This window comes from Artemia sp. Qi Xiang Cuo, chromosome 13, assembly GCF_049724085.1.
Source record: "Artemia sp. Qi Xiang Cuo chromosome 13, ASM4972408v1, whole genome shotgun sequence".
Lineage (NCBI taxonomy): Eukaryota > Metazoa > Arthropoda > Branchiopoda > Anostraca > Artemiidae > Artemia > Artemia sp. Qi Xiang Cuo.
Window position 1 is genome coordinate 39616146 of NC_142806.1, and position 24096 is coordinate 39640241.

At 35.6% G+C, this 24096-nt stretch overlaps 1 protein-coding gene across 1 annotated transcript; it reads left to right on the top strand.

Moving 5' to 3' along the window:
- The first annotated feature begins 1028 nt into the window (after nt 1-1028).
- LOC148945268 (UPAR/Ly6 domain-containing protein crok-like) lies at nt 1029-22822 on the top strand. Its single transcript, XM_089099632.1, has 3 exons — nt 1029-1111; nt 16255-16416; nt 21064-22822. Exons 1-3 carry the CDS (start codon nt 1051-1053, stop codon nt 21291-21293), a joined length of 453 nt encoding a protein of 150 aa, XP_088955758.1. The 5' UTR covers nt 1029-1050; the 3' UTR covers nt 21294-22822.
- Nucleotides 22823-24096: the final 1274 nt, after the last annotated feature.

A 24096-nucleotide genomic window follows, 5' to 3' on the forward strand; every position in this document is an offset into this window, starting at 1 on the left:
ATACCCTTAGATGTTCCTGATATATTACATATACACATTCTTGAAATCCAAGGATCATATTGTGTTTTTTGATGTATTTCAACACCTGCCTGAATGTATCCTGAAATTTTCAGCTTACTACCCTTAGCTGTTCCTGAAATGCTGCAGATATGCTTTAAACAGCCTTCATGCACAAAGTATTCCTTGGTTTAGCTCATCGTGTCCTGAAAGCTTCAACTTAATATCCTTGGCTGTTCCTGCTATATTGCAGAACTGTCCTTTTGACAACCTGAATACAGTTACTGCCTTTTGATTTAGTTCAAGACCCCCTTAACACTCCCTGGAAATTTTTACTTAATACCGTTGAGTTGTTCCTAATATATCGCAGTTACACCCTTTTAACAACCTGAATCCCCCTCAACGACCCCTGAAAGTTTCAACTTGATATCCCTAACCGTTCCTGGGATACCCAAGACACGCCCTTTTGAGTTAATTTTTTAAGCTATTTTTTGTATTTTCTTTCTTTCCTTTATTTTTGTTTATAAAAAAGGTACTGGATTTGTAGCCGAAATATTCGGATTCTTTTTTATTACTTTTACAAATTTTTCTATCTTTCCAAATTTCACTGTTTTGTTAAAATTTCTGCGCACTTTCAATATTTAATTTCATTGTAATGATAAGTTTCAAGCCGATCAGGAAAAGCATGCATTACAATCCACTTTTCCCAAGAAATTACGGTTTAAAACTACAAGAATGTTTTTGCTGACTGTCTGAAAACATTTGGTGGACATCCCCTACCTACATCTTCACTAAAAATTTGTTGATGGTGTTTAATGTGTTAAAAATGTTGAGTCGCTTAGGTTTGCAATTCCTTCACATCTGGAATCTAACGAAAGAACTATACTCTATAGACCAAACTTATCATAAATGTTGCCTTTGTGCCATAACCACAAACGAAACGTGGATGGTGTATGCTGTGCTTATATCGCCATCTAGAGTCTATGTCTTCTCTTTTTCATGGTATGTTTTTCAGCACAATCATTGAAATCCGTAAAATTTGAACATCCAAAAATGTTGAAAGTTGAAACCATTATCTTTATAGTATGTCTTTATTTCAGCGCTGTTGATCATGGTATGTGATCTATGTTTTCTGAAATAAAGACTATGAGATTCTAGCGTATTGTTTGTTTAGATAGGCCTAGGTTAGAATAGTCTAGGCATACAGTTACATCATCAATTACCCCCCTGACAAACCATGAGGTAAAAGACCACTTTTCTTTGGCATTCTGGAAAAAATTAAGACGGTTTTTTGGACTGATCCTATTTTACTACAGCATGACTCAATGCAAGTGTAGGCCTAATCACCTCTCACTCAGTAGGCCTATTTATGTTTCTCTTTTCAAACAATAGCCTATGTTAAACCTTGGTGATTTTGGGAGAAGATAGGGTAAAATTCTACTTTAGCTACTATTGGCTATATTGAAAAGGGGTTAGGTTAGGAAAATGAAACTTTAAGGGATGGGTCTACAGGCTCAACTTTATCCTGGGAAGATATTATGAGGTGCCTACCTCCACTCCTTCTACCTCTAGAGGGTCCTGAAATTTGCCTACATGACAGGTTTATATCTATTGAAATTTTGACAAAACAACATTTTTCCTTAATTTTCACCTATCAGTCTTCTTTTTCACTGGCTTTAGCTCTGAAAATGCAATTTCAGTTATTTGAGCAGAATTTTAAGACATAAATAGTTTATTTCCAAAATTTAAGAAATGTATTTGCATATCTTTAAAACCTTAAAAATTGGGATTGAGCAAAGTTGTGAAGCTGAAAACAATTTTGTTGTACTTCATTTAAGCAGAAGATCTATTTTGCAAGGTTTCACTTCTATAACTCACATATTTTTAAAGGTCATCAAAGGTCAGGACCCTCTAGAGGGAGAAAGAGTGGAGGTGGATACTTCAAAATATCTTCCCATGACATACTTTAGCCTGTAGACCCATCCCTGAAAGTTTCATTTTCTTAACCTAACCCCTTTCCAAGATAGTCAAAAGTAGCTAAAGTAGAATTTTACCGAAAATTGGTAGATGGCTCTAAGAATTTGGTTGAATTTTCAGTAAGAATGTTTCTTATTTTGTATTTTTTGGAGGTGTTCAAGCAATTTGTGAATAAAGTAGCCTACCACATTCTAGCCCTGGGTTCCCACTGATGCAATTTCATGCAAAAATGGCTGTTTTTGCATGACCCATCAAATTTCTTTGAATTTGTTTTTTTCTTAGTCTATTCATCACAATGGTCCAAGAGCTGTGTTGAAATATTTCTACTGAGCTGTTGAAAATTGCATCCATTATTCTGAATTGAAAGCTTTGTAGAACCAAAAATTGGAATTAACTGAGAAACTAATCATGTTTAACCAAAGTTTTTCATTTGTATATGACAAATAATACTTAGCCCTTCACAGATTAACCCTTTGAGTGTTTTTATTGGCATCGAGAACTTGATTTAGACTTTTCTTGTGCATTTGCTTTTAAATATCTCTTAGTATTTTTTTGTGGTTCAAAGGCTACAGTAAACTGTTTCTGTGTGAACATTTTTGTGATTTTCTGACATCTGCTGTCTGCAAGATGCTTTGCATTAAGAAAATTGCATCAAACAGAACCAAGGGTAAAAGTTCAGAGAGCAGATCCATAGGAGCCAAATGGGATTCCAGAATGAAATATGGGATTTTATCAATCAATTTTGTCAAAGTTGACAAAGGAAAGCTGCTAGAAACTTGAAAAATAATTAAATGTAGCCTATTTGATTTTGAAACTAGACATAGTTTTGTTTCATTCTGACTTTAATGCTGTTTAAATAAGACATTTTTGTTTATCAACCCTTACTTTGCTTACCCTTTCAGTCTCCACATGACAGCCCATTTAGTTCAGGACAGTGACAGAAAATTTGGACAAATTCTGGACACTAGATCTTTAACCATTGTGTCTGAGTTAAGTGGATACACTTTTTTTTACTGTCATCCCCAATAGTTATTCAAAAATGATAAAGGGAAAACAACATCTCAGCCTATGAATATTCATATAACTGCAAAAATATAAAAGAATTTGCACAACTTTCAAATACATATACTGTATTACATTCATTAAAACAAAGGAATATGGTATCTATGTTCACTTTGGCCATCCATCTCCCACTGCTGTTTAAAATGGTTTGAGAGCAATCTACAAAAACATTAAGAATAAACTGTAAAAGACTGACAGGAAGCAAAACAGAGTTTCATATTTGTTGTTCATTCTGCTATTGTGTTTTTTTTAGAGTGAATTAATTAAATAAATTAAAGAACCTGTTGTTTTGAAATTATGGTAAAAATCAAGGTAGGAAAACAATGAAAAATAAGGGCTTAAACCAAAAGGGAAAATGATGTTTTGCTATGAGAAATGAAGAAGAAAGGCTATATGCAGAAGAGGTAAAATGCAAGATAAATGGTAGTTCTTGGGTTTATAACTGACAAACTAAGACTGAAAATAAAACTAAATATGTGAGACTGGGAAAAGAGATTTGCTTCAAGCCATCCTCAAGAGATTTCATTGGCAAGCCATCAGAGCAACTACAGAAACAGTCTAATTATTGTCATTTTTCTTTCAATTTTTAATAACTTTGGACCATTTGAACCTACTGAATCAGCTAGACCTATATAGTTTTAGTTCCCATCTTCTTTGTGCTAGCCAACACCTGTGGTTAGTTTATGGATTGAAATGATTACAAACATGGAAGGTGTTTAAAGGATTAAGAACAGAAAACTGTGAAATGGATAGTGGACAATGTTCATACATGTGCCAATGAATTTAAATCATGCTGCCTCAACTGCCTGTGATGTGGCTGTGTTATTTTCTTCCAGAAAATATACTAAAAAGACCACAGACAACAGCCATGAAAAAAATAAGAAGAATAACCACAAAGAAACATTTTCTGGGGATTAAGTTTTCTAGAGGTTTTTAGTAGTTTCAGTATTTTCTTTTTTTGTTGGGAGATGGATTAAAAATTTGGTAGATCTGGTAGAAATATGGAAATATGGTAGATCTCCCAAAAAATTGGTAGAAGTGGAAACACTTCTCTCACTGTGGCCACTCAAGTGGGAGTAATTTGTCATCATAAATTCAAAATATGGTCTATGTTTTGACAAGTAATTAGAAATGAAAAAAATAAAAATTTTTAATTTATACAAAAATATCAAGCAAGAAAAGTTACATTTTTAGAATCAGAAGACTCAGCTTTCTGTTAATATGCAAATAAAACTGAAAAGATGTATATATATATATATATATATATATATATATATATATATATATATATATATATATATATATATATATATATATATATATATATATATATATATATATATATATATATATATATATATATATATATATATATATATATACATATATATATACATATATATACATATATATACATATATACTTCTAATTTTGGTCTGAGCTTGGTGATCTAGTAAAAGTTGAACACAACCTTAAGTAGCCATTAACCCCTAAAAATGGTGTCAGTTCAAAAGAGAAAGTGCAACATTAAAACTGTCTGCTTGAAACCCTATACAGAAAGCATACTGTTCCTTGGCTTGAACAACAAGGAAGATACATTGGCTTAAAATTAGAAAATTATGTGTTTTTTTTGCATGGGAAGCTCATTTTTTTCAGTTTTTGCCTCTGCTGCTAGTGGGACACTGGAACATAATAAAGAGGGGTGTAAGGGTTCATTTGAAAGCAGATTGCTAAGTCTAGTGCCTTTTGTAATGGAAAAAACACAATTTTTAAAATAAAATCAACTTTCTGAAAAAAACTGCATTTTTGTATAAAAGATGATGAATGATGTCATACACAAGTAACTTTTGAGAATTTTTTTCTCTGGGGTATGTTTCCATGTTTGACTTACTTTGATGCCGGATTCACTGTGATTTGCTTCATATTCCAAAAAATACTTTCCATTTCAGGTAATATTCCTAAGAATCAAAATTGGAGGAAAGTTTAAATTAATCAAGTATATTTTATATTTAAGTGACATCAAAATAAAAACATAACAAGGTCATATTTGGTGTATAGCACCATCTGAACATCATATATTTTCATAATTTCATGTCTGTCTTGTGTACAGCTTAAACAGATCTGCTTGCCTTTTTTAGCCATCAGTTTGTTTTGCTTCACTGATTAGAATACCTATATTTAAAGTTTTTACTCTATTTTTTGCCATAGTGGTCCATGGAATCAAAAACTGATGTGACAGGGGGCCTATTTCCTATCCAATTAGGATACTGTAAGATCTGATAAAGTGTGCTTGATCTTAAAATTTTTGTCTGAAGGATGTGTCTCTAAAACATTTAATGAGTAAAATCCAGAACAATTTTGCCACTCTAGGAAACTGCAAGGCCATCCCTGGGAACCATAGTTGAGAAAGGTTACAGATAGTGTTAGCAGATCTTATTGAACCTTGGAGGGGGAAGAAAGGGCCCTTTCATTTCCATTTTCATCTTAATGTATTGTGGTTGAAACCTAGTAAAAGACCATGTAAAGACTTTGCTATAAAGATATATAACATCATCATTTATAAAATTATTCATTCATTAACAGTTGCTATAGCTTCATGGTTATAGAGCTGTCCTCCTGAAGGGGAAGATTGAGTCCAAGTCATTCTATAGTAACATGTTGAAGAGAGGTTGTATTTGCAATAAAAGACAGTTGAAGAGAGTGGATGGAAAATATAACACTTCCAGCAATACCTCTTTTTGCTAATTAATTTAAAAACTTTCCACAAAACAAGTTTTCCAAAGAAAAGTAAAATGCTCCATTAAGCCAAAAATGAGTAGGTGTAAAGTCAAATAATCTTCCAAGCATAAAACTACCACAAATCACTATCAATAAATAAATGAAACTTAAAACAAACAGAAATTATAATAAAAAGCCAATTCAAACTCAAAACAAGCAAGAATTGACATGCATAGGGATGATAACACTCATGTCTTCTCAAGACCAGAACATAATTTGCACTTTATTGGGCAAAAAAATGACCATGTATTGTCAGTTGAGTTGACATATATTGGTATTTATTCCTTAAAGTTTGGACAATTTATTATTTATGAAAATTAAAAAAAGTAAAAACATTTAAAACATATTTTGTTTTCAGTAAAGCACAAATTATGTTGAAGACAAGTTTACTAACAAGACTAGCAAATTCAAGAAAGCTTGAATTTGAGATAAAAGACAGTTGAAGAGAGTGGATAGAAAACATAAAACTTCCAATAGAACCTCTTTTGTTAATTAATTTAAAAAACTATCCACAAGAAAAATTTTTCAAAGAAAAGTAAAGAGCTCCATTAAGCCAAGAATGAGCAGACATAAAGTAAAATAATCTTCTAAGCATAAAACTACCACAAATCTCTATCAATAAATAAATGAAACTCAAAATGAACAGTAATTACAATAAATAGCCGAGTCAAACTCGAAGTTGATAATTCTTTATTTATGAAAATTAAAAAAGTTAAAACATTTAAAAGATATTTTGTTTTCAGAAAAGTGCAAATTATGTTCTGGTCTTGAGAAGGCATGGGGGTTATTGGCCCTATACATGTTAATTTTTGCTCATTTTGAGTTTGACTTGGCTATTTATTGTAATTTTGTTTGTTTCAAGTTTCATTTACTTATTGATAGTGATTGGTGGTAGTTTTACATTTACAAGATTATTTGACTTTATTTCTGCTCATTTTTGACCTAACAGAACTCTTTTACTTTTCTTTGAAAAACTTGTTTTATGGAAAAAGTTTTTTAAATTAAATTCTGTTTGTTTTTTATTGACATAGTCTTTTTCCTGGCAAAAAAATTATATTTTATATCGTTTCAGTTTTTCTATAACAATCCGTTGTTTGGGTTGCTATTTGTAAGTTGAAGAAACTTTTTCAACATTTTTCAATACTGACAAACAGTATTTTTAATTTAATTTTAAAACTCCTGAAGTCAACATGTAAAATAAAACTTAATATTATTCCCAAAAGATTCAATCCCTGCTCTTTGACAAGCTGGAGACACTGACACACTTTTTATTCATTTAAATTGTAAGAGCAGAAGCTGTAATAGTAGTAGCCCCAAATGTTTCAACTTAATACCCCCAGTTATTCTCAATATATTGCTGAGGTGTCTTATTCGCAAACAAAAACACAATGCCTTTTGACTTAGTGTAAAGCAACATTTAGCTTTAAAGCATAATGGGCCAATTGCAAATTTGTGGGGAGTTGACATGCCCAATATCCCTGAAGACATAGTTGCTGGACTGTTCTAGTCTGCTGAATAAAATGGCTGTCTCAAAATTTTTATTGGATGCAGTTGGAGAATGAATGTGCTTGAGAGAAGGCCTGCTTGCTATCTACTCCCTTTTTACTCTTAAAAAGGCCACAAGAACTTCGAATTTTGAATCAAATTAGCTCCTTTAAAGTTTAAATGATATTTATAGCTATTATAGAGTGATGCTGCCTGTGATATTGCTTTTATGCCTTTTTGAAAACCTGTATGCCTTAAATTACCTTAAATTGCATTGTCCAGTGAAATAAGGAAAACATCCTATTGTTGTTGGTCAGTGATGATGGGGAGCCATTGGTTTGGCAGTGTCCCACTCTGTTTTCCATGGTTTGGTGGACCAATTCTTATCAACAGTAATATTGAATGCATCAACAGAAGTAGCGGTAACAGCTGCATTGGGAAGACTGTTTCCAGGGGGCCACCACTCTATTGGAAAAATAGTGGTTGCAGAGTCTGCTGTGAGCTCTCTTCTGAAGCAGCTTCTTACTATGCCCTCTTGTCCTGGATGATTTGTCAAGCTGGAAAAGCTTCTGAGAAGAGGAATCAGCATGCAGTAGCTTGTAAGCCATGATGACATCACCTCTCTGTAGACAAGTGTTGGGAGCTGTAGTTTGTTAAGGTGAGATGGATAGTCAAGGTTCTTGCATCCATCAACAGCTTTGGTTGCACACCTTAGAACAGACTCTATTTTCTGTTGGTCACCCTTATTCAAGGGTGTGGCAACACACATCCCAAATTCCAGCAATGGTCGCATGAGACTCTTGTACAGCTTTGTCATGACTTTGGATGATCTGCTATGTACTGTACACTTAATTAGTCCAAGGGTCTGAGATGCTTTGGCAACCACTGTTTTTCTGTGTGTGTAATTTTAATTCTTCATCAACGACTATTCCCAAATCTCTTCATTTGTTTATGGCCAACACATGGAGCCCTGCTCTCTGTCGACCAGTTTAGAAATTTATTTGTTATGTGTTTTTGTCAATAAAAGATTACTGAAATTACTGCTGAAGAACCAATCAATTGCCTACAGTAATAGTAGTATGAGCAGAAACAGTAGCACTAGGATGTAAATATCTTCTTTTGGTTAGTTAAAAATCCCTCACAACAAGCCCGGTTAGTTTCAACTTCACACACCAAACTGTTCCTAAGATGTTAATATTACACCCTTGTGACAACCTGCATACAAACGGCGTGTTGTGATTCAGTTCACGTTCCCCCCTCAAAATCTGTTAAAAATTTCACCTTCATACCCTTAGGAGGCATAGTTGTAATAGTAGTCACAGTAGTAGTACTGATGTTTGTAGTAATAGTGTTGAATAGCGGTAGTACTACCAGCAGCAGCAGTATTAACATATTGCCTTTTGGTCAGTAGAGCATCCCTCTCATTCAGTCCTGGAGGTTTCAACTTAATACAGTTAGCCATTGCCTTGAAAATTGCTGATATGTCCTTTTGATAACCCTTATGTCACCCTTTTGATAATCCATATGTACATAACATGTTTTGATGTAGTTTAAAACTCCCCTCAACATTCTCTGAAAGGCTCACCTGAATGCCCTTTGTCTTCTTGGAAAGTAAAGTTCAAATATGCATACCTTTCTCAATAACAAATAATATGTGTAAACAATGAACAAATGGCCTAGCTTACAGCCCTAGTCCTGAGGACTGTGGGGAGGTTGGTATCCCCAAAGACATAATTACTGGACCTTTCAACAAGGCTGAACAAAATAGATCTATTAAAATTTTGATTGGATATCTTTTTTTAGGGGGGGCTGATTGACCTCAATTTATTTTCGACTCATAAACAGGGCACTAAAACTTCTAACTTCCAATCAAATGAGCTCCATCTGATCCAAAGATTATACAACCACCATTTTCATAAAAACCTTGTATGCTCTGGAGCATTGCTTACAAGCTTTGCCCATGGGCTCTGGGGGATTGTGTCCACCCTGAAGACATTGCTATTTGATTTTTGGACTATTTGTGACAAAATGGCTACCTCACAATTTCAATTGAATGTGTATTGGGAAAAGAGGATGTCAGAGAAGGGATGGGGGGCTAGTTGCCCTCCATCATGTTTGACTCTTAAAAGGAAACTAGAACTATGCATTTCAAATGAGTCTCCTTTAAAGTTCAAACGACATCCCCTTCCATTAAAACCTTGTATGCTCCTGGGGCATAACTTACAACCCTTACCTCCAGACTCTGGGGGATTATCTTAACCCCAAAGGCCTTATACTAAGATCTTTGGACTGTTTTTGAAGGGGTGGGGGTTGCTACCTCCCAATCACTTTGATTCATAAAAAGGGCACTAGAACTTCGGATTTCCAATCAATTGAGCCCAATCTGGAGTTTTTCCAACACTTTTTATGGAGTTTTTACAACAAAGAGAATTTTTACTTTCAACTTAATAACCACAGTAAGAAAATTTACAAAGAACATGTAGATATGAAAAGAGCTTTAAATTAAGCCATTATGCATTTCTCTATGATGTTGCAGTAGCCCATCATTTCTGCTAGTCAGCACACAACTTGTGAAACTTATCAAATAGATGGGAAAGAGAGTATATGAGAGGGTGGTTAATAAGACTCAGGTTCAATGTTTTCAATTAAGGAGGCCATGATGGTTCCTTTTCCATGCTTCCTAGCCTTTACATTCCATGGCATCAAGAAGTGTCAATTTTACTGCCATATGACACTTTTCAATGGCATTATCAAGACGAATTTATATAAAGCACATAGTTATTAGCTTTAAATACTACTATTACTACTAACAATTCACTGCATCACCAAGCTGCCTGAGTCCACCACAGCACCACATGCTCCTCTATCCCAATTTATTCTAAGCCTCCCTTTTTACACCCTCCCAGGAAGTTTCCATTTCCTTTAAATCTTCCTTTATGATGTCCTCCCACCCCAGACAAGGATGAACTACTTTCTGTTTAGCCATAGATGGTTAGCTAAAAAGAACGATCTTCAGTAATCTGTCATCCTTCATCTGCACAATGTGCCCTAGCCACCTCAACCTTTCTTTCATTCCACTAGAGAGTGGTATTGAACCACATTTTTTGTACAGCCTATTGTTTGAATTATGGTCAGTCAGCCAGGTACCCAGAACAATCCTTAAGCAATTTCCCTGGAAAACATCTAGCAAATCTTCATCCGCTTTTCGGAGCATCCATGCCTCAGAGCCATATTTGACCACTATCATCCCTGTAGCTTCTAATATTCTAATCTTGGTTTGCAGACTTATCTTCCTATTCTTCCAAACTTTTTTTAACTGTGAAAAAACACCCTGATCCTTGGCTCTTCTACTTTTAACATCTTCATTGCTCCCACTATCTTTACTAATAATACTACCAAGGTAAGTGAAGCTGCCCACCTGATCAATCTTTTCGTTACCCAACGTCACCTTTTATCTTCACTGGTTCCTAGCCATAGTGACTTAGTCTTCTTAACATCAATTTTCAAACATATTCTAATGCCCTGAACTCGCAAAACCTCTAAAAATTCATTCATTTTGCTCACACTTTCACCTAAGATGCTTAAATCATCAGCATAATCTAAGTCCAGGAGACTTTTTCCTCCCCATTTGATCCTGTGGTCTTCCATTGCCTTTCCTGTGCTCCTTAAGACAAAGTTCATAAAAATGATCCATATAAAAAGGGATAGAACAACCCTGCTTAACTCCTGATTTAATACAAAACCAGCTGCTAACCTCATTTCCTACCTTGACCGTAGCAGTGTTATTTTTTTACATAGCACTAATCTCTTAAATGTATTTGTCTGGTATACCATACAAGGATAAAACCTTTACTAGAGCTCCTCTATCAATAGAATTGAATGCTTGCTCATAATTTATAAAACTGAGGACTAAAGTTTTTTGATAAATCAGGCACTCCTTAATAATTAACCTAAGAGTGAAAATTTGGTGAACACATCCTCTACCTTTTCTAAACCTGCACTTTTCTTCGCTCAAAACTTTGTATACAGCACCTTTCAATCTAAAAATTATCATATTACTAAGTAATATGCTACCTACAGAGACCAGACTAATGCCTCAATAATTACCCCACTCACTCTTATCACCTTTCTTATTTCAAATTTCTAACCTCAGAGCCACCATATTTAAGAAACTCATTTACCACCCTATCAGCACCTGAAGCCAATGAAAAAATTAAAATAATAAATTTTTTAATCCTTTTAGTACTGTCACTAATTCTTCCTCATAAAATCAATATTCATTTGCACCCAAGATGTTAAAAGCTTCTTCATTTTCCTTTATATCTTTTCCTGCAACTCTATCTTGACTTAGCAAATTCTCAAAATGTTCTGCCCATCTCTCTTTAATTCTTTCCTTATTGCTAATTGTGGCCTCATTCCTATCTTTAACTGGGCCAAGTCTGGACTGACTTCTCCCTCTCAATGTATTAACATGCCAGTACAATATTTTACTATTATACCGTCTAGCTGTATTTTCCAGATCCTTGACAATTTTATCCATGTCCTCTACTTCACACCTCCTTTAGTTGGTGGAGAATGCTTTCTTCTTTTTCTTTACATTCCTTTTGTTTTCATATGATCTATCACTCAGATAATTCTTGTACAAGTCCCTTCTCCTTTCTATTAAACATAAAGCTTTTTCGCTAATATTATTAGCTGCAGTCCTAGCTTTCTTCTCTAAGACACCTTCAGCAACTTCACCAATTATTTTTCTAAAATTATTCCAACCATTTACCACATTATCAAATTTTAATCTCTCAAGTTTAGCATTCAACTGTTCCTGGAAAGTTTCTTTTAAATTCTCATCCTGGAGTCTACCAACATCATAACTTTGCAGGAGGTAGTTACCCCGCCAAAATTTTAGCTTTAAATTAACCCTTGACACTACTAGATGGCGATCTTTACTTTTAACATCAATAACAGCACTCCTATATACCCTAGTATCTTGTATTGATCCTGCCAGTCTGTGGTTTACTATAACATGATCAATAAAGTTTACTGTCTTACCATCACCTGAATACCATGTTAACTTATGAGCCATTATATGACATGGTTATAACTAGATTGTTATACCTACAAAATTGCAAAAGTCTGTATCCATTACTATATTCTTTTCCTACACCAAATTTACCTAGGCTAAGATACCATCTATCCCTATTTCTACTGACCTGGACGTTAAAATCTCCCAGTAAAAACATCATATCTCTACCTGGGACCCTGTCATTTGGCATATACTACTATAACTGATACCTTGAACTTTTCAGTCATAAAATGAGTGATTAGTATTCTATTATTAATACGTTTCTAGCCTAAACAAGACTTATCAGCTTCCTTATTCATCATGGGTCCTACTCCCTGTCTATCTACCCCATCCTTCCTGCCTGAGTAAACAAATTCTGTATCACCTAATTTCATGCTTCCTACCCCTGAGATATGAGTTTCTGAAACTCCTAATATGTCTATTTCGAATCGTCTGAATACGTCAGTCAAAATGTCGATGCAATGGCCATATTTCTTAACGTCGTAACATTCCAAGTTCCAATTTCCATGTTCTTTAAATCATTGAAATTATTTGGGCCTCAGGAAAAGCAATGATCCCGGATACCAGTGCAGGACAGGGATCACATATCTTCTCATGTCTACACCAAAGAGCTTAAGCTGGCTTAGAACCAGACAGCAAAAAGTCCCTGGGACCTCCAGTATGAATGGAGGCTTTGTGCAATCCTGGGCCCATCTTGGTCACAACTTGGTTTTCAGCACTTGGCAATGCTTCCTATAAACAAGAGTCGAAATCCTGCACAGACAATCTCAAGCCTATTACCTCCGATTCATTGTATATTCATGCCTAAGAATATTATGCTACTACGGGGAGGCAGCCCATAGTAGATAAATTAGCTAGAAAGAGGTTTGTCAGCACGAAGAGGCCCGTCAAAACATACCAAGCCCAGAAGAATTGTCCATTAATCAGAATCCCATGCGAATGCTGTGTCGTTTACTAGGCTATAATTTCCTTGAGGGATGCAACTCTCAACTCTCTACGATGTTGCAGTAGCCTGCTAGTTCTGTTAGTCAGTTGACGATTTATGAAAAAATATTATGCTGTGAGTTTTCCAGTGCCCTGCTAGCAGCAAATAAAAAAAGAGACATATCAGTACTACCCATTCAAAAAAGTGAATTTCCTTGTTGTTCAAGGTAGGGGGCTGTAGTTTTCCTTTGTCGGGTTTCCGATAATGGCGATTCCATTTCGATTGTTTCAAAATTATCCATTTTCAAACAGCTTGTGTTTTGTGATCACACATTTTCAAACAGTTTGTGCTAACAAACTCTTTGCAAGGAGCAATTTGGGCTAGTAGTAATTGACGAAAAAAAAATCCAATGGGGTTTAATTAGGTATTTTTTCCAAGATCACATTGCCTTTCTAAGACGGACAAAAAAAATTCCCCATTGAACTTTTGTGTATGTGTGTGTGTGTTATAAAGTTTAGGTTTAACCGTCAAAAGCTACAAGCTTGAGAAAATTCGCCTTATTTTCGAAAAAGCGGGAACCACCCCCAAGAAGGCAAGCAGCCTTGATGAAAATCCTGTCATTAGAATCACAGCACATGAAAGAACTCTTCTGTAGAGGTTTCAAGCTCCTATCTACAAAAATGTGGAATTTCACATGTTTCCCAGACAAAAGGTCACAAATGCATTTTTATTTGATAAACATCATTTAATAACACGGTTGTGCGTTATTAGATCATGTCTGCGTGTTTGTTCCGTTCTTTTCTTGAACCAATGATCATATCAAACCAATGATCCTTGAAGATTGGGAGGGGGCTCATTCAAATTTAAGTTTAAAGTTGGCAGTGCCCTTTTAAGGTGACAAAAATATTGAGTTTCCCAGTTGCAAAGGAAGTAATGTCGCTTGGTGGGGCATTTGTTCCTAAAGAGTCACATAGTCTATGCAAGACAAATGGTCAATATGGATGTTTCTCTCAATCCTTGATTTAACTAAGTTGATTCACCTCTTTTTCCCTGAAATTATGTTTAGTGATTTATTATTGCCCATCAGCTATAATGAAGGAGGGGTGGTGGGTCGTCTTGTAGAGCGGAAGTTGTCTACAAGAGTTGTGTTTCAATGTCCAAATTGTCTAACTGTCTGCCTTAGGGTAAGTTTTGAAAGGGGCATGGGAGGGGTTAGGAATTCATCTTTCATCTCTCTTCATTTAGAATAAGCCTATAAAATTGTGGTATGGGGGGATGCCTCCCTTCTTATTACAGAAAAAAATTTCTGAAATATATATATATATATATATATATATATATATATATATATATATATATATATATATATATATATATATATATATATATATATATATATATATATATATATATATATATATATATATATATATATATATATATATATACTATAATATTGATTTGCTTCATGTCTCTACACTAGAAGGTGTGAGCACACATCAGCTATGATTAAAAAGGGTCTGTTGTATTTATGCATGTGGGAGGGGGAGGGGCAGATGCCTCAAAGAGTGCATTTTAATTCCCAATCGTCCTCGAACATTTTTGACTAAATAGTCAAATTTTGTCCACAATTTTTATTATAATCCAACATTTTAATTCTGAAGCAGAAAATCTTTAAAAGCTGTTAATCAATTTTTTAAAGCAGAAAATTATTGATCTATACAATTAAACAGCAAGAAACCGGGAGTTTATGGGACTAGTACTGTACATCATATCAAGGCCTGGGCATGATTTGAAAAACGATCAGACATTAAATAAAAAAAAACAAAAAAAAAACAAGTTTTTTTTACTGAAAGCAAGGAGCATTATTAAAACTTAGAATGACTAGAAATTATTTCAGATATGAGGGGAGCTTCCCCCTCCTCAATCCTTCTCTCTTTGCGCTAAAGTATTGTTCCCAATTCCTTAATAACAGCCGCTGAAGCATAAAGGCTGCTGAATTGGAATAAAAAGCTTTTTTAAAGCACTAAAAAACTTTAGTGTAAAAGAGCGAGGAGTTTAGGAGGGAGTAGCCCCCCCCTCATATGCGCAATAATTTCCGTTTGTTTTAAGTTTTCATGTTGCTCTTACTTTCAGTTGGAAATAAATGTGTTTTATGTTAATCGAAATAATGGTTAATATTCCTGAATCAGCTATAATTGACAATTTTTTTCTCATTAGGCAGTTTTTAAAAGTGCATTTATAAACTTCTTGTTGCTAAGGACCATGGCCTGCTCTTTAATAGGTTGCAGTTTCGCTGCAACCATAATGGAAGCCTAGAAAAAGACCATTGAGTCTCAATTTTTAATTTTGGGGATGGGGCAGCAGTAGAGCCTTTATTTGGAGTGATTTATGTTTGTTGTAAAGTTGGCGTCATTGTTTGTTTTGGGATTAGTTTCTTCATTCATATTAATTTCTGATCGTTTTAGAATAGACATATCACATAAGCTAATATCTGAATTTCAAGTTTTAGATTAATTTCTGCTTTTCATTGACAAACTTTTTGCTTTGAAGTTAACAACACTACAGAGTTGAAACCTAGTGAATTCTAATAGGCCAAATCTTCCTATGAGGTATTTTGGCTCTTGTGTGCAATGGAACTCTATAAGAAATTATTTAAATCTTTAACCACATAGGATTTTTACAAGAATAGCTCACTTGCACTCATGGGAATGGGAGGTCATCCCCTAGATTGGCCTGAAGACTATCTGGAAAAAGCTTGAAGAATAGTGGTTAAGAAAAAACCTTTCTTGTTTACCCCACGAAAAAAGTCCTCTGCTCCTCCCAAAGGATTGGACCTGTGTGCACTTATGGACAATTGAAATTATTATGCTTTTTGGGAAATAGGTCCCAAATTGACACTTTGTACTAATGCTTGTGAGTTTTGTTGAGTTTTCCTATTTTTTTCAAGGCTTGAGCTTGAAATGTTGGAAGTGTCGATCATTAGAAGATCCGAAATGTGCTGATCCATTTGACAATACATCAATTCCGTTTTTTGATTGTAGTCAAGAACCAATTGATCCTAATCTTCCGGGGCTGGAAGCTACACTTTGCAGGAAAATAAGACAGAAAGGTAAGATATTAAACAATAATGTTATGCTTGAAGCAATCACTAAGGGATAATGATGGGATAAATAACCAGAATCCATCTGAGAAATCAAGACATGGAGACTTTGCACGATTAGGATAGTCTTTATGGGGTCTGGATTACCCCCCCCCCCCCCCGTGGGCAGTTCCCTACAAAAATCCTTCCCTGCTGGCATTTATATCCTCGGAAAATTTCCCCAACCCACCACAGACAGTTACCCCTTGAAAGTCCACTCTAGTTTTCTAGTTATATTTGAACCAATAATGATGGGATAATGGATGGAAAACCCTCCCATTATCCCACTAAGGGATAATGATGGGATAAAATAACCAGAATTCATCCAAGGAATCAATACATGAAGGATTTGTAAGATTAGTATGTTTTTATGGTGTCTGGCTTATTCCCCCCATGGGAAATTCCCTATGACCTCCCCCTCCGTTGGCATTTCTCCCTGGAAAATTGCCCCGACACCCTGCAGACAGTTACCCCCTTGAAAATTTTCCCCACACGTAAAATTGAGCAGCCAGAGGGAAAGAAAGACAAATAACAAAAATGAAGAAAAGAAGAGATTCTGGAACATTCTATTTATATTCCAAAATGGAGTCAGAACATATCATTGCTGCTGCGCCTAAAGGTTGTGCCTAACATTCCCCCACTTCTGGATACTTAAAATTTCCTTTTTGAATGCTCCTCCTCTTTGTCCTCTTAGTAAGTGAAAATTTAAAATGAGTTTAAAAAATCTCCTTGTAAAGATTCATTTTCACTCAAATTCAAAACTTATTCAGGAATAAGGATAAATACCATTTATGTTTATCCTAACAATAAAATAAATTACAAAACTTAATTTTTGGGAGTTTTTTAAAAGAGCTTGAAACCCTTATATGCTTTTTTCTCCTGTGCTAGTGGGCTAATGGGGTATCATAGGAGCATCGAAATGCGTAACCAAGCGAAGTTTTCGCAATTACAGTTTTGCTTCCTACACCCCGTCAAGGCGTGCATGAAATAGTCACTGGTTTTGACGTCGGCTACAGTCCCGTCATTCAGGGGCAAAGGAGGGCACTGCCCTCCCTCTGAACTTGAAGGATTTTCTTGTTTTAACCTTGTATTCTTCATAATAATATGATTTTGATGATTAATTCTCCTAAAATGTTGAAGTCCAAGATTCCAAAATAATTGAAGCACGCTTTTTTATGAGAAATTCAAGATACTTCGCAGCATTGCGGCAGAAGAATTGCGAGATTAATGACACAAATTTCCGTAAATTATGACAACACATGTATTTTTTTTTTCGGAAGAAAGCTGAATAGCTCAAGTGGTAATCAGTTGAATTTTTGTTTGTTCAGTTTTTATTTTGGCCTAATATTGGAGGCAATGGACTTTTGTTGCCTGAGGATCGATTCAGTGTTGGCAGTCCGCCCATATGCTAACATGGGGTAAGAGTCTTGGGTTATGCAAAAAGGGAAGGAAGCGGATATTCTGACGCGTAAAGCCACTTCTGAGCCTTGCTTAATTTCCACACGAAATCGCCGGATCAGCTTGAAAATTCATAGGAACCTACTTGAACCTAAATCTGCGAAAATTTTCTGGAAAGAATTTTGGGCCTCTGACCCTTGCAGTTTCGGGTTAGTAGGCATCAAAAGCTCATAGAGGGAATCATATACTTTTAAAACTTTAAAGTGATGGCACCTGGACTGTAAAAGTCAACAGTTTCAAGTTTCTTGGAGGATTCTCCAGCGTGTAAATTTCAAGCAGACCCAGTACTTCCATGAAAAAGGTAGTTGGGGCTCTGAAGTGGTGTACACCTCTGAATTTTCGTGTAAAAGTAGGAGAAAGAACATGCGTTACGGAAACCATTATTATCATGTCATATTAGTCTAAAGTTCTTGTCCCGTAAGTTCACAAGTGGATTGAGGAAGAAACTTTCCCATTACTTGGCTGAAGAATTAATGATGGTGAGCAAAATCGTATCCACTGGGGGTTACCGGGTTTGAACCCCCCCCCCCCCTCTCCGAAATTTTTGTCCGACCTGTAAAAAGTTAACAGAAATGCATACAAATAAATTTTTGATGAGTTTTGTAAAGCTCTTTTTTAAACCCTCCCTAAAAAAAATTCCTGGATACGCCCTTGGTGAGGGTGGTGGTGCTGGAGGTGCCATCTACTGTCTACCTGTAATCTTACAGATTAAAAATTTAGCAGTGGGGGTGTTAGAGGTGCCACTGGTCTACTTTTGTCTTCAGATCATACAGATTAAAAAATCCTTACCTTATTCCGTTTTAAACAAGGTGTAAGGTGTCTATGTTTCTGCTGAAAAGTTGGTTGCGGTTGGAGGGTAGGGACTGGGGAGAAGTGTTGAAGGGACCGTTGGCCAATTTAGGTTCTCCAGTCATGCAAATTAAAACTTCTTCACGATTTCAGTTCAAACAAGACGTAACTTGCCTGTTTCTCTACGAAAAAATAGATAGTTAGGGGGTTTGGAGGGGCCCATGCCAATTTTTGTACCAGAACAGGTTGAAACTCTGCTTCAAACAGGTTGTAACAGGCGTAACTTTCGTCTAAAAAGCTGGCGGTGAAAAATGGGAGGGGTGTTGGGTCCATGGGTTCCGTTTGTGTTTCCAATCATACATATTGGAAATCTTGGCATGCGTACGATTTAAACAAGGTACTTCCTTACTGTCCTTTGTGATAAGATGTTGGCAGTGGGATGCTGGGTCTGTTCTAAGCTTAAACTTAGCTTGCTACTGTATTTAGTCAGGAATTAGTTTGTTTTGTGCCACTGAATTTCCGTATCAGGAATTAGCTGCGCCTAGTTATTCGAAAGTCAAGCTGCAACTTTGAGAGCAGTTAAATGATGCCAGTCGAAATAATGTGCAGCATGCATACCTTTCTCCAAAACATGGCTATGGAGAGGGGATTTAGAGTTGCCATGGGCTCAATTTATGCATCCAAATGTTCAGTGCATGATTCTGATTTTAACAAGCTTCGAATATGACATTTGCAGAGTTAGAAGGTTCCTGTCACTGGGGTTGTACGAACTATTCCCCCTTCTGTGAGCTCATTCTGTTGAAATTTCCGATCTTTTGGGTGAAATGGCTGTCTCGAAACTTTAGTCTTATGCAATTGGAGACTACAAATTGTCCTGGGCGGGGGACGCTCAAAAAGGGCATGGGAAGAGAGCTATTTTAACCCTGAAAAGGGTTCCGGAACTTTCAATCTTTTCCACCTCCCAAGTTTCTACGATCATCCCTTCTATTTGCTGAGGGCGGGGCGAAAACAACATATGAGAGACGAATCGCTGTTTACAATGTCAACGCTACTGTGTTGACCGACTGGTCAACTACTTCAGGACCAATGCATTAACGTTGAATTAGTAAAGAGCAAGTGTACCCCGTGCATGGGGATCGCAGTATTTTAGGAGAGGGTTCATTTAATTGGAAGCTGAAAATTCTAGTGGCCTTTTAAGTGTCATAGAAGGACGAACAGCCTATAACTGTGCCCTTTTCTGCACCTGGGCACCCCATGGCGTCGGATCAAAGTTTATTTATAGATATTTTGATCAGGCTAGTCTAAAGGTTCAAGGAATATGTTTCAGGTTATGACATGACCCATGCAGCCCCAGAAAAAAGCGTCCTAAATCATGGAAATTGACCATAATTCAGAGGTAGGTTCTATCGTAGAAAAAAGGCTGATATATTTGATCGACTTGAAACTTTCAATCGACTGTTCGCTCGGCTTTAAACTTTCAGGGATCGGCCCCTGGTCCAAGGGACATCTTATTTTGTTGAGAGGAGACATGTTAAAGGTGGGTTTGAAAATGGGCTAGAAAATTTTTGTCTCTGATCGGTTTGAAACTTCGGTTTTCAAACCAAATTTGTATGAAGGAAGGAAGGGTGTTATGGAAACCCTGAAATTTGAGGTAACAACTTTCTGTCTCTAATCGTTTGAAAATCAGTACATGCCGGCCTTGAAACTCGACAATTTAAGTAGCCGAGTATTAGCTGTCTAATTCCGTCCATATCTGACCTATTGTATTTTTATGGGACTTTTTACTACAATGCGCCACTGTCACATTTATTGGGCATTAGAGGGCACTAGATTTAATGCTTAGCTTTCGAATGAGTAATCACTCAATTATATGAAAACTTCCGATATCCTGTGGTAAAAACAAAAATAATAATAAACGAAGGCAAAAATATACATTCAGGTGCTACTCTGAGGAAAATACGGTACCCGACAGTTTTTGACCTTTGGATCTAAAAAGCCGCACGATATTGTTTCGAATACGATGAATTTGATCGTAAATTTTCTGTAAATTAGATCCTTTTTTGGGTGACCATTGCCATGAAAACTAGGATGAGCATGTGAGAATGCAACCAATGGGTAAATGCCAATTAGAGGAATATTTTTTCTAACTCGTTCTGTCCAAAAGTTGATTGAACTATTTTAAACATTACAGTGCAGATATTAAAAGTTAGAAAACAAAATCTATTGGGAAACACAGGTCGGGCGTGAGGGGCCGTTATGACGCTAAAAAGTACACAGGTTGAAATATTCCCGTTGGGGAGGGGGTTATACTACTGTAAGATAATAACAAAAATATAAAAAATAGATCTCAGTTTGAATTTTCTATTCCAGTTGACGGCTATTGGAGATATATTCGAGATTGTGCAAGACTAGGAGAGCCAGGAATAGGAGGAGATGAGAGATACTGCATCCAACGAACTGGAACGTACAACATTTACACAGAAACTTGTACCTGTAACAGTAAAGATGGTTGTAATAGCGGTACGAGTTTCGCCCCATACTTTCCTTTAGTATTTTTGGGGATTGTATATGTTTTACGGGGAACGCGTTTTAGAAGATAGGATGCTCTGCTAACAATGCCATTTATATTTGTTCCACATAAAAATTGATGTTCAGTTTGAACTTTATATTATTGATTAATGTGGTGCTTTTATTCTAACTAATCGTGTTTTAGAATCTCAGTCTTTTTAAATTCCGTCCATTTAACTGTCCAAATGTTTTACTGTTTTGTATTGTGAATAATAATGTGCCTACTTAATTTTTTTTTCAGTTTGTTTTTGTGTTTTTTAAGGGGCATTTGAACTGAAGTATTGCAAACCCGAAGTTTGCTTATCTGTGTAGTAGTTTTTTGTGTTTTTTTTTTCAAATGTGTAATTTTTATTCTGAAAATTCGGTATAATTGGTTATTAAATTTCACAAGCTAAAGATTCATGTCTTCATTTTGATTTTCCCACTTAAATATCATAGCACTTTTAGGTAGTAAAATCCTTACATTATTTCTTCCGTTTTTCTTACAGGTATGTAGTATTAGAAAAACATTATGAAAAATACATGAAATATGTTTCATTTTGAAAAACTGATCTTAGATGATGCATATGAAATTTAATTTATTATTAGGGAAGTGGTATTTGTCTATCAAGTAATTTCCTGAGTAATGAAGCTCCACCATTTTATATAACAAAGCTTGCTTGGGATTGCTGCCAAAGATGTTGAATTTCGCTACGACCTCTACTTAAATGACTGTTAATATTTGTTAAATGCACAAACTTCTGCCATGTCATTGTGTAAAAATAATATATTTTGGACCAAAAAATATTCTTCTATCCTGCGTTAATGTATAGTTTGCTGCTTTCTTATTAGTATTGCTGGAACTCATGATAGATATGTAATTTTACTCTTTTAAAAAGACAGGGCCGGATTTAAAACTTTGACGCTTCTAGGCGCAAGCGTTTTTACCGCTTGGTTTTTGCGAGATTTTCGGGGAAATCCCCGAAAATTCGGGGATAGTGAAAGCACTGAACAGAACGCAACTGATGAGCCAAAAATAATAAAGAGAGAGGTAATGCTGAACTCTCAGCTGCCATTCTTGGGAGATATCTGACAGTTTATAAGTGGCCACGGAATTCCTGTGTTGTTCCAAAATCACATTTCTCTGTGAATAGGTAGCGTGGCGGTGGGGTGCACTTTGACGATAAATCACATTATTCCAGTTTTTTAAAAAAATAATCACTCAGTGGTAATTTCTTGCGCCCCTAGGCCAGGACCTTGCGGGTCTATTGGTAAATCTGGGTCTGTATATAGATGCAAGTAGATGCAATCATCTCTCAATGGTGTTCATTAACCTTTTGAATACACGGTTCTCAGAATTTGACTTATGCCCCACAAAACATCATAAGAGGGCATGTGAATACTAGGATGATTTCCCTCTCTAGATGGCCCTATGGGTTTTGCCCAGAAGAACTGTAAAATGCAATTTTGTTGAACTGTAAAACTGTTTTGCAATTCGTTCATATATGTTTTTAGTCAGTTGTAATGTATGTGCCTTTATGTATTTTATCTTGCTCACTTGTTGAATAAACTCTTGACCCTTCAGGTATATTACATTTTTAAATCTCGATAAGATTTACTGCTATGTGTAGCGTCGATTTTGAACGCTATATCAATAAGAGGGTAAATTAGAAAAAGCCTGAACATTAGCAACATGCATCTAATGAATTTAAAAATTCTACTAGTCCCAATGAGTGTTCTATCGTGCTGATGAAGTAAGACCAATGTCAATCCAAGTTACTTTTCGGTCAAGTAGTATTTTAATTCCCGACGTGGGACACAGGCCCCACTAATGGAGCATGGCAATATTTTGGTGGTTCATGCGGAGGACGCTGCACCCTTCGGCTGACCATATTCTAGAGCCTTAATTTGAAAAAAAAATCATATGAATGACGTCAAATTCATATGCATTTAAATAGTAAAAAAATTACATGATAGTATTGCAATGACGTCATGCATTGTACAAAAGGTTGTGTATACAGACAAAAATTTAGTACAATAAGTATATTATACTAAATAAAATAGTATAAAATATGACAAGAGGACGACTCGGTAAAAGATTCTGAGTTAATGGTGATTTAGGCTTCCTTCGGGTGAATACATGTAAAATTTTGAGCAATAAAATTGAAATATTACAATAGGGGCATCAGGGTTTTAAAATGCCTAGATGGGGCATGGCCCAAAATCGGTTGGGAACCACCGATTTAAGTGAAGCCTTGTTCTAAGGTGAACCTGTATCTAAGTTAAGGACTGGACGAATTTGGCCATATATTCAATGCGGGCGTATTTTATGCTTGCTTTTGAACTAGGATTACTTTCAAGATTAAACACTTATTCAGCATTTTTAACGCTAACTTAAAAGTTAGAGATTATCAATAAGTGAACGTTTTCAATACAAGGTTTGGGGCATTAATTACTATGGAGATTTAAGCTCGTTCAATCTTACTTAATACAGTACTTGGCTTGGCCAATCGAAGAGAATTCATTTGTTAAAAATTTAAAATATTTACACTGACACCATTACAATTAAATTCTGTTGCTGGATAATATTTGGGCGGACTTTCTAGTCTTGTTAAGTTTCTTGTAGGTCTACTAACTGTGAATATTAACCAACATTGATTTCCAACAGAACTCAAATAATAAAAATAAAAAAACATCCTGAAAATCAGCACCAATTTTGACACAATTTGTAGATGTAAAGCTTACATAGTGTACATCCATAACAAAAAATACAGAAAATGGGCAGGTTATCTCGTTCCCAATCCCAACAGAGGTATCAGTTTGCTACTAGATTTGTCAAACAGGCCGAAGTTGTTT